We start from the raw sequence: 10,226 nt of genomic DNA on the forward strand, positions 1-10,226 counted from the left end.
GAAGGCCCTGACATGGAAGTTCTCCACCTGAGCCGAGTCTCTCTGAACAACAATTTAACAGCTTTTATACAACGCATGACATGTGGTTCTGTGGGCAGGGTCAGTTACATGCTTCCTAGAAGTGTTGCTTTGAGGTCAGGTTTCTGGCCTTTGTTATGTTTATGGTTGTCTTCCTTGGGGGGGGGGGGGGTTTGGGATGCAGAAACCAGATGGCTTCCTTTGATGTACTGCAAGAGGTCCGATCCCACGGTCATCATTATCAACTGTCAATCAATCATTATCAAAGACAGCTCCTGCTTGTCTGGAGAAACAACAAATCTACGAACAGATACTAAGCAAACTGCCAACTGTGGGCTATTTATCTGTTTGGGTGATCCTCTTATCATAATAAACAGAAGTCAAAGTGGAGAGAGGAATGTCTAGAGGGTATGCCCTGAACAACTGCCTTAGTGGCTGTTGCTAGCTCGATAAATCTAATTTGCTGGGTCTGCATACTATTATTAATATAAACATTATACAGGCTCTTCAATATGGAGGTGGGGAGTCTCTGGGAGATCCCTTGATGAATAATGTGCTGTCTGTTTTATAGTGTCAGCTATGGGTCAACAGTAACTCAATCACATTACACACACACACATACAGTTAGGTCCATAAATATTTGGACAGTGACACAATTGTCATCATTTTGGCTCTGTACGCCACAACAATGGATTTGAAAGGAAACAAGATGTGCTTTAAGTGTAGACTTTCATCTTTAATTTGAGGGTAGTTACATCCAAATTGGTTGAACGGTGTAGGAATTACACCACATTTTATGGGCTCAAAAGTATTTGGACAAACTAACATAATCATGAATTAAATTGTGAGTTTCAATACTGGTTGCAAATCCTTTGCAGTCAATGACTGCCTGAATCTGGAACCCATAGACATCACCAGATGCTGGGTTTCTTCCCTGGTGTCTGCAGCTGTCTTTAGTTCCTGCTTGTTCTTGGGGGGTTTTGCCTTCAGTTTTGCCTTAGAAATCAAAACAAACCAATCAGAGTGATAGCAAAAACATTAGGTGTGGCCAAATCAACTATTTGGTACATTCTTTAAAAGAAAGAACACACTGGTGAGCTCAGGAACACCAAAAGGCCCAGAAGACCACAGAAAACAACTGTGGTGGATGACAGAAGAATTCTTTCCCTGGTGAAGAAAACCCCCTTCACAACAGTTGGCCATAATCAAGAACACCCTCCAGGAGGTAGACGTATTTGTGTCAAAGTCAACAATCAAGAGAAGACTTTGCCATATTAAATACAGAGGGTTTACCACAAGATGTAAACATCAAACAGGAAGACCAGATTAGAGTTTGCCAAAAAACATCTGAAGATCCCTGTACAGTTCTGGAACAACATCCTATGGACAGATGAGACAAATATCAACTTGTACCAGAATGATGGGAAGAGAAGAGTATGGAGAAGGGAAGGAACTGCTCATGATCCGAAGTATAACCCCCTCATCTGTGAAGCATGTTATGGCATGGGCATGTATGGCTGCTAAAGGAACTGGTTCCCTTGTATTTATTGATGGTGTGACTGCTGACAAAAGCAGCAGGATGAATTCTGAAGTGTTTAGGGCTTTATTATCTGTTCAGATTCAGACAAATGCTTCGAAACTCATTGCACAGTGCTTCCCAGAGCAGATGGACAATGACCTGAAGCACACTGCGAAAGCAACCCAAGACTTTTTTAAGGCGAAGAAGTGGAATGTTCTGCAATGGACAAGTCAATCACCTGACCTGAATCCAATTGAGCAGCATTTCACTTGCTGAAGACAAAACTGAAGGCAAAATGCCCCAAGAACAAACAGTAACTAAAGACAGCTGCATTACAGGCCTGGCAGAGCATCACCAGGGAAGAAACCCAGCATCTGGTGATGTCTATGGGCTCCAGACTTCAGGCAGACATTGACTGCAAAAAATTTGCAACCAAGTTTTTAAACTCACAATTTAATTCATGATTATGTTAGTTTGTCCAAATACTTCTGAGCCCCTAAAACTGGGGGGACCACATATAAAAATCAGTGAAATTCCAACTGTTTCCTTTCAAATCCATTGTGGTAGCGTACAGAGCCAAAATGATGACAATTGTGTCACTGTCCAAATATTTATGGACTGAATGGTATATAGAACATATTAAAAAGAGAAATCTGAAACAAGTTGATGGAGCTCCGAAGAAACTTTGGCACCTTTGGCACCAAACATTTAAAAGTCATCAGAAGGAGTGTGTAGGTAGAATTTACAGTCTTCCCTCTATCCAACTGCTACACACCTTTGTTTTCCTCTCCATTTGTTGTGTCTTGGGACCCCTAAAAGAGACTGGCTCCCAGAGGATGAACTCACATATCCCCCTGGAAGGAGAGTGACAACTTCCGGCCTGGAAATGATCCACACATCTCAGTCCAGGCACAGTGACGAATTGCGTTCTGCAGTGTTCAGTGCAATAAACTGCTTTACATGTTCATGACTTTTCATACCTTTTGTCTGCCCACTGATGGTGGTGTATATAGCCTGTAGCTAGTAATCTGGTGGCATGTTGAACTCTTGGCTCTTCAGGTTATGCAGTCTGTATGAGTAGGCACAGTGAGAAAGAGTCAAAATATAGTATAGATACTATTTCGGATCAACCTCTTTCAGTTTTAGATCTGTCGCTAGGAGGCAGCACTCATGCAGAAATGCAGTTTATAGACAGGAGGTCTCCTCTTTGTCATGTGTGCGTCAGTTAGCCATAGATAGCTACATATATTTGCAATTGGGAGCACTAGGTAATGCAGTCCAGGCTTTTATCACCTCTGGCGTGTGCAACAATTAGCTTGAACATAAATTAAGATAGTTGGTCACATAGTGCTATTAAGAACACGTTCCCGTGTTACAACTTGAATTAATTAATAAACTGCGATTTAAATCCCACTGAGCTTCCCACCACCGACGCTGTTCAGAGACTGAGTGCTAGGATCGCTATTTCGTATCTGAGAAGTGTATTGATGAATTGACGTACAGGTTCCAGTATTTGCTGGTATTGATTTGAAATCAGTGTGATCGCCACCGCATTCCCAAACTAATAAAGGTGAGTCTGAATTATTATTATTATTATTATTATTATTATTATTTGCTGCTATACTCTCTCCCTCTCACTCCCTCTGGGGGGAGTGTCGGTCTGATAATTAAATGAATAATGAACAGTGTCCAGTCAGCCTGTGTGTGATTTCTCTCTCCCAATTCAATTCAATGCAAGCTTTATTGTCATGACATTTGTATACAAGTGTTACCAAAGCTTGTGCTATAATTGATGCATATAAACAGGGAAATATAGATTTATAGAAAATAAAGTAAAACAAAAAAATAGAATGAAAATACATACCTAGCTTAAACATCAGTCAAATAATTAAATGAATAAATAAAAAGAAAATCACTGAAAATGGTATGATTAGGTATATTTCAATACATAAAGTAATATATATATATCATAGTAAATAATTGTAATAATATTTATGAGAAAAAAAGACATTGATAAAATGTCTCTTATTCCCAGTAAAGTTGGCTGCTATACTGGTGGTGTTCTCCTCTCCCAGAAGGATGGGGACCTTTTCTGTATCTGAGAGGAGTGTGAATTCTCTGATATGGTTCAGAAATGTGGGGGTGTATTCTTTTCGTATGTCTGTGTATTTTGTGCAGGACAGCAGGAAGTGTGTCTCTGTTTCGATCTCTCCCTGCTCACAGTGGCCACACAACCGCTCCTCTCTGGCCACCCAGGACCGTCTGTGCCGGCCCGTTTCAATCGACAGGTTCAGTACCTTGTTGATGTTTGCCTTTCTTTTGAGTTTTTGATTTTTAGGTAATCTGCTAATTTAATAATCCTATTTAAGGCCCAAAAACATTCAAGTTTCATTGTATTCCTCCTTTAGGTTAAGGTCGATTGTTTAGGTTGTTGTGGAGATCTGGCCCTGGGGCTGTCTGATGTCCGTGCAGCTCGGGGTCACGAGCCTCAGACCAAGAGGGCCCAGGGGGTCCTGCTCCGGGGAGAGCTGGTTGCTCAGTAGTGCTTTGTGGTGCTCTCTCTCTCTCTCAGCGCAGTGTCCAGTCAGCCTGTGTCTGATTTGACCCTCTCTCTCTCAGCGCAGTGTCCAGTCAGCCTGTGTCTGATTTGACCCTCTCTCTCTCAGCGCAGTGTCCAGTCAGCCTGTGTCTGATTTGACCCTCTCTCTCTCAGCGCAGTGTCCAGTCAGCCTGTGTCTGATTTGACCCTCTCTCTCTCAGCGCAGTGTCCAGTCAGCCTGTGTCTGATTTGACCCTCTCTCTCTCAGCACAGTGTCCAGTCAGCCTGTGTCTGATTTGACCCTCTCTCTCTCAGCGCAGTGTCCAGTCAGCCTGTGTCTGATTTGACTCTCTCTCTCTCAGCGCAGTGTCCAGTCAGCCTGTGTCTGATTTGACCCTCTCTGTCTCTCTCTCTCTCTCTCTCTCTCAGCGCAGTGTCCAGTGCTTTATTATCTCACTCTCTCTCTCAGCGCAGTGTCCGGTACTGTGGCAGCAATTGGTGAAGAGAGGATGGCGTCTGCTCAGCCGCAGCAGCCCGTCCTGACTGTGGAGCAGGCCAGAGGTGAGAGAGATGTGCTGCAATCCTAATTCACATTCAACTCGGTAGCAAGTAGCAACTGTTACAATTATAATATCTCATTCATCCATTGTTATTATTAATAATAAAATACATTATGGTATATTACAGTGTGAAGAACGCAAAACTACTATTTCAAATATTATTAAGCATGAGGTGTGCTTTGTGTATTGTTCTCTCCCATGCTAATAATACTGAAGTTACATTTTAATATCGTCTTTCCCCTCTTTCTCTGAGTTGTTATTGTACAGAGGGTTCTAGTGGACATTGTTGCTCACAGTGTTGCAGCTGTGTGTCATGTCTGATAGATAACTTGCTGTTGCTAGATGGAATGATGGACCGTATTAGGATTTAACCTCCTGACTATTGCATTATGATTGAAAATTATTACTCCACCATAAACTATTTCCCTTTTTACCAATTTTCACCAATTCCAGTTATTTTATGTGGAATCTGTAGCAATTCACAATTTCAGTAGCGATTGTATATAATAATATATATAAAGGCATGCGTTCTTTGAAAAACTCAAGCTACAGATTCGGCAGATTTTAGTTTAGTGTAGTACTGCATTTATGTTTCCACACCCCTTATCTTGTCTAATTTAATTTCAATCAGCTGGAAAATTCATTTTATCTGGGCTGAATCAATGCTCAACAAACTCTGAAAAATAATTTATAAATAATCGTTTAATGAAGAGTATTTAAATGAATTGCCAGATAACTATATTAAATTAAGAGTATGTTCAGCTTGGCTATTCAGAAGCTTACTAGAGCACTGCTTATAGTATTGCACTGTATTGTACAATGTTATACAATGCAGTGTTGGCTGTGGTGCTCAGTGTTATACACCGCAGTGCTGTGTTGCAGTGGTACTCAATGTTACACAGTGCAGTGTGCTGTGTAGCTGAGGTGCTCAGTTTTACAGCGTGCTCTGTTGTGTTGCAGTGGTGCTGAGTGAGGTGATCCAGGCTTTCTCGGTGCCAGAGAATGCAGCGCGCATGGAGGAGGCGCGGGAGAGCGCCTGCAATGACATGGGCAAGATGCTGCAGCTGGTTTTGCCCGTGGCCACGCAGATACAGCAGGAAGTCATCAAGGCCTACGGCTTCAACAATGAAGGAGAGGGTGAGTGATACAGGGCTCAATGTAGACACAATATAGTACATTGACAATGATGGAGGGATTAAAATTGCAGTGACTAGGTTTTATATGGACACACTTGAGTGTCTGCCCACTAGAGCACAGTACAACACAAAGACCTGACGGGTGTTAGTTCAAACATGACGAGTTGCCACATGTAGGAGAGCGTATTCTATTGTGAACTATTATATTCTGCTTTGTTGGTTTATACACTGTAATGTGTGTTGAACAGTGTTGTTGTGTGCGTTATGTGTTTTTAGGTGTCCTGAAATTTGCCCGACTGGTGAAGATGTACGAGACTCAGGACCCCGAGATTGCTGCCCTGTCTGTCAAACTCAAGTCCCTCCTCCTCCCGCCTATGTCAGCCCCGCCCATGGGAGGAGGTGTCACAGCATCATAGGCATGCTTCCTGTACATGTCTTCAGCTTTTACTCATACGTGCAAGAGGTGCATTCTGGGATATCTGTTGTGTGTTCCCCATTGGGAATACAGTATAGTGCAATTTTATATTTGATATCATTATATATAAATATCTTCATACCTTGTGGCTGCATTTTACACAACCTAGAATAAATGTAATTCTATCACATTGAATTAAACAAAACCATGGGTGTAGACTTTATTACCTCTCTCAATAGATACCACATAGTGCTGAACTTAATCCTTATAGTGCATTTGAATCCAGTAGGGCATAAACACTAAACACTCCCAGAATGCAACTTTAAAGACCTCTTTATTATACAAGCCTATTTCTGCTAAATTTGTGTGTTTTATGGGTAGAGCTGTATTTATGCAAATGTACCCTCAAGGTCTTTCTCATTTGTGCAAAGAAGGAACTATCCCTCTTACCATTGGTGCTCACGGACACCTCTCTTTTGAGCTACTACCGTATTGGATGATTGGATGTGGAGGAGTTGCTGTGTTATAGACACACCTCCTTTCCCTGACCACTTCACCTGTTGGTTAATCTTCACCCTGGAAACAAGGCAGTCTGTGGATGCCACAGTCCCGTGCGGTCAAAATCAAAGAAACACTTTCTAATTACAGCCAATTTTTCTAATGATGAGCAGAGGAACATTATCTCTGTACGTGCATCCCCTCTTGCTTTGATTATTATTCATATAAATATATAATTTAAATAAATATTTATTCCAGAAAATATTTTACAGCAGTTTTGCAAATATGTATTGGATCCACCACAAGTTAAAAGACTGTAACTCAAACAGCACGGACTCTAAAAAGGATGTGAAAATACTGACAGAGACGTCTGTGAATCTCTATATTGTATAGAGAAATAAATCATGCGTTATTGTGTTTCCATTGTGTTTTTCACCCCTGCTTCTCTGGGATTATCATTGTTATTGCTATATATGCTTTTTATTTCTCAAACATAACTTGTGTTGAGTGGGTACCCTTGTTTTATACTGACTGTGGTTTCCTTTGTGAATAAAGGATATTGAAAATTTATGATTTTGTTGATAGGCTACATCATATTTCATGACTAGCTCTGTGCACAATTTACTGAAAACTGAAGAAGTATGTGTACACAGGCTGTTCTTTTGGAACTCTTTATGGCCAAGTTAAAATAACCTTATTGCTTGCCAATGTAAATAAACTGCCGTCATAATCTGCAAAAAGTGCAACAGATTAAATAAACAATGTATTATGAGTTAGTGAGTCCTGTAAGTAATGGGGTGCTGTGGATATTTATGATAGAAGTGTGCAGAGCTGCCCTGGGTTTACGAGTTGATGTCTGATTGACTATTTGATGCTTGTCTTTGCCTCCTTTGATCGGCTGCTTGTTTGCCAGACATCTTTGTGTACAAGACTGTTCAGTGGGGTCGTGACAGACAGGTATGGCTAGGGCTGAATAGGAGCTGTATGGTTATTTCATTACAAAGTAAACATGGTGCTATTCATTTAACATTTTTCAAACAGGAGCTGCTGAGCCTCCCATTTACCTTGCCTGTAGTGATAATACTTCCTTTTATCTGCGTACAGAAAGAAGACATGTTCTTTGCTAACAGGTGCCCATATTGTGCATTGCTTACCACAATGATTCAGCACTGCTTTGTCATTTATGAAAACATAGCACTTTATAAGACAGCATTGGTGTTTTGCTGATTTGGTTTCAATTAAACATGTTTTAAGGTCTTGTAACGTTAATAGGAAATATGTGGAGGAACATTAGGATTACAGTCTGCTACAGCTGCAAAGAAAGTCACCGAAACAATGCAGTTATTTTATTTATTCAATGAATAATCAATAAGACAAACCATTTCAGAATACTGTAAAAATAAAAAAATAAAAGTGAATTTAAATATTTAGCAGGACCAATGACACTTGCCTACAATCAAAATGTTGATGTGATTCACTCAAAGGACAGTCAGATTTTAAGGGACACCTGCTTCTTTTTGGCATAACAAGACATGAGCTCTGGTCCTCTGGGACCCATATTAGTGGCTGACCCCAGGCTTCAGTCTATCAGGACTCTACTGGCCCCACTTAAGAAACCTAAACACGTTTGTCAATTCAGTGATGTACAAAAATGGAGGCCACGGTGCGTCTGAAGGTGGTCCTGAACTGGAGTGTTTGGAAGGCATAGATGAAAGGGTTGATGGCGGAGTTGCTGTGTGAGAGGACAATGCTGAGGTACGTGAGCCAGGGTGCTGGCTGGCCACAGCCCGGACAGAACACCACCACACAGTTCCTGACGTGCAGAGGCAGCCAGCACACCGCGAAGACCCCGACCACCAGGGACAGGGAGCGCGCAGCCCGCAGCTCGCCCAGCAGAGAGCTCCTGCAGTGGCCGCCGCCGCCACCACTCTGTTCCTTGGCCATGCGGCACAGATGGCCGTGAGCCACCCAGAACAAGTGTGAATACAGTGCCAGCAGAAGCAGCAGCGACGGCAAGACGCAGCACAGGAAGTTAAAGTACACCATGAAGCGCAGTTCCATCACCGCCTCGAACACGCAGGGCACTGCAGAGTCCAGAGTCCCGGGCGGACAAGTCCTGGCAGGTGTGCATCTGGGCTCAGGAGCAGCCTCCAGTGGAGTGTGGTCCCACCTCTCACTGGGCCTCCAGAGCAGACCCTGCACGTTCAGAGTCAACGTGGCGTTTGCCTCACTGCGCAGGTCACAGTAGTGCCAGATGAGGTAAGGCACCAGGACAATGGTAAAAGAGAAGAGCCAGAGTGCCACAATACTGTTCTTTATCCTGCGGCTGGTCATGAGAGAGTGATACCTGCAGCCCAGGGGAGGAAAGGTAAAAGGAGGATAAGCAGTGTCCAAACTGTTTCAAAACATCTCAGTAGCCTTTAATGGCACAGAGTACACATTCCAGTGGAGTAATCAATTCATTTTAATTTCATGCATGTCTCAGTGCCACAGGATGAGAGAGAAGTCCTGGGGAAAGGGAATCAGGGAAATTGGGGTGTGCCCCTTATATAACTATGCACCTGCTTCAAAATAAAGCTGCTAATAAATTGTACTTGCATGAGCGACAGCCTGTTTGGTAAGTTGAAAATACTCTGCTTTGTTCCGGTTTTATCAGTAAAACAATTCTCGAGTGGACTTTGCTTCATTAATGTTGCGTTAGGCTGCATTATGCAGTAAAACATTTTGTTTGAAACTGAAACCTCAGCAGCTCCTCTTGTACCTTTAAAGACGCACATCCTTTACTAATGTTTTATAGTTTCATGCCAGGATTCTGCAATTCCCAATATGGGAGATTAGATACAGATAATCAAACCAACCTAGCAATAGAATAAGTGTAAATATGTATTCCTTTTATTTTTTATAGTTATTTCAATTTAATTTTATAGCTGTTGTCATTTTGTCAGGGGAGAGGAAAGGGGTGTCAGAGAAGACGAGGGCAGCGGTACCTGAGAGGAGCGCTGACATAGAGGCAGCGATCGCCTGCGATGGCCAGCAGGCTGAAGATGGAGGTCTGTGTGAGCAGCAGGATGAAGACCCCAAGGAAGCGGCAGCAGTGGGGGCTCATGGGAAGGCTGAAATGCATGATGAGGGCAAAGGGCACAGCCAGGACCCCCACCATCATGTCAGCGGCTGCCTGTGATGCGATGAAGTAGTTGGTTACCCTCTGCATGGTGGGGGCAGCTAGAATGGAGCAGCAGATGAGCCCATTGCCAACAAAAGCTAGAGCACCCACCCCCACCTCCAGCCCGATATAGAGCATGTCCAGGGAGCCAGGGCTCTTGGGGGAACAATCAGGGTAAAAACAGTAAACATGAAAATACAAAAATCAGCTTTTAATTTCAAAACATTCAAGAATGAATACTTCAGCTAGAATAAACAAAGCAATTAGGTGTATAAAACTAACTCTACAAACCCTTGAAGGTGAATTTTGAAAAGTACCAGCATATCATCTTCAACATGGGTGTTAATAGTTAAAACTTAATTAAAAATTAAGACTTAT

The 10,226-nt window shown here is 42.4% G+C and overlaps 2 protein-coding genes across 4 annotated transcripts; one reads left to right on the forward strand and one right to left on the reverse strand.

Annotated features, from left to right (window-relative positions):
* The first annotated feature begins 2,759 nt into the window (after positions 1–2,759).
* grcc10 (gene rich cluster, C10 gene) lies at positions 2,760–7,255 on the forward strand. 3 transcript variants are annotated; one of them, XM_066702848.1, is made up of 4 exons: positions 2,760–3,107; positions 4,551–4,637; positions 5,597–5,773; positions 6,049–7,255. In XM_066702848.1, the coding sequence occupies exons 2-4, from the start codon at positions 4,586–4,588 to the stop codon at positions 6,186–6,188; spliced, it is 369 nt and encodes a 122-aa protein (XP_066558945.1). In that variant the 5' UTR covers positions 2,760–3,107; positions 4,551–4,585; the 3' UTR covers positions 6,189–7,255. The 3 variants fall into 3 exon arrangements, with proteins under 3 accessions (XP_066558945.1, XP_066558941.1, XP_066558934.1); XM_066702844.1 differs by having other exon boundaries at positions 2,761–3,107; positions 4,506–4,637; XM_066702837.1 differs by having other exon boundaries at positions 2,761–3,107; positions 4,546–4,637.
* A 766-nt stretch (positions 7,256–8,021) lies between these two features.
* LOC136748780 (adenosine receptor A2a-like) lies at positions 8,022–10,050 on the reverse strand. Its single transcript, XM_066702826.1, has 2 exons — positions 9,673–10,050; positions 8,022–9,032 (listed from the first exon to the last, which is right to left on the reverse strand). The coding sequence occupies exons 1-2, from the start codon at positions 9,984–9,986 to the stop codon at positions 8,321–8,323; spliced, it is 1,026 nt and encodes a 341-aa protein (XP_066558923.1). The 5' UTR covers positions 9,987–10,050; the 3' UTR covers positions 8,022–8,320.
* Between the last annotated feature and the right edge of the window lie 176 nt (positions 10,051–10,226).

The sequence above is a fragment of the Amia ocellicauda genome, chromosome 1, assembly GCF_036373705.1.
Source record: "Amia ocellicauda isolate fAmiCal2 chromosome 1, fAmiCal2.hap1, whole genome shotgun sequence".
NCBI lineage: Eukaryota > Metazoa > Chordata > Actinopteri > Amiiformes > Amiidae > Amia > Amia ocellicauda.

Bases quoted from the DNA above. Each gene is read 5' to 3' on its own strand.
- LOC136748780 (XM_066702826.1), bottom strand. From the start codon at position 9,986: ATGCTCTATATCGGGCTGGAGGTGGGGGTGGGTGCTCTAGCTTTTGTT. The intron at 9,033-9,672 runs GTACCGCTGCCC...CCTGGGCTGCAG, and splicing joins TATGTCAGCGCTCCTCTCAG to GTATCACTCTCTCATGACCA.
- grcc10 (XM_066702848.1), top strand. From the start codon at position 4,586: ATGGCGTCTGCTCAGCCGCAGCAGCCCGTCCTGACTGTGGAGCAGGCC. The intron at 4,638-5,596 runs GTGAGAGAGATG...GTTGTGTTGCAG, and splicing joins GACTGTGGAGCAGGCCAGAG to TGGTGCTGAGTGAGGTGATC. The intron at 5,774-6,048 runs GTGAGTGATACA...ATGTGTTTTTAG, and splicing joins CTTCAACAATGAAGGAGAGG to GTGTCCTGAAATTTGCCCGA.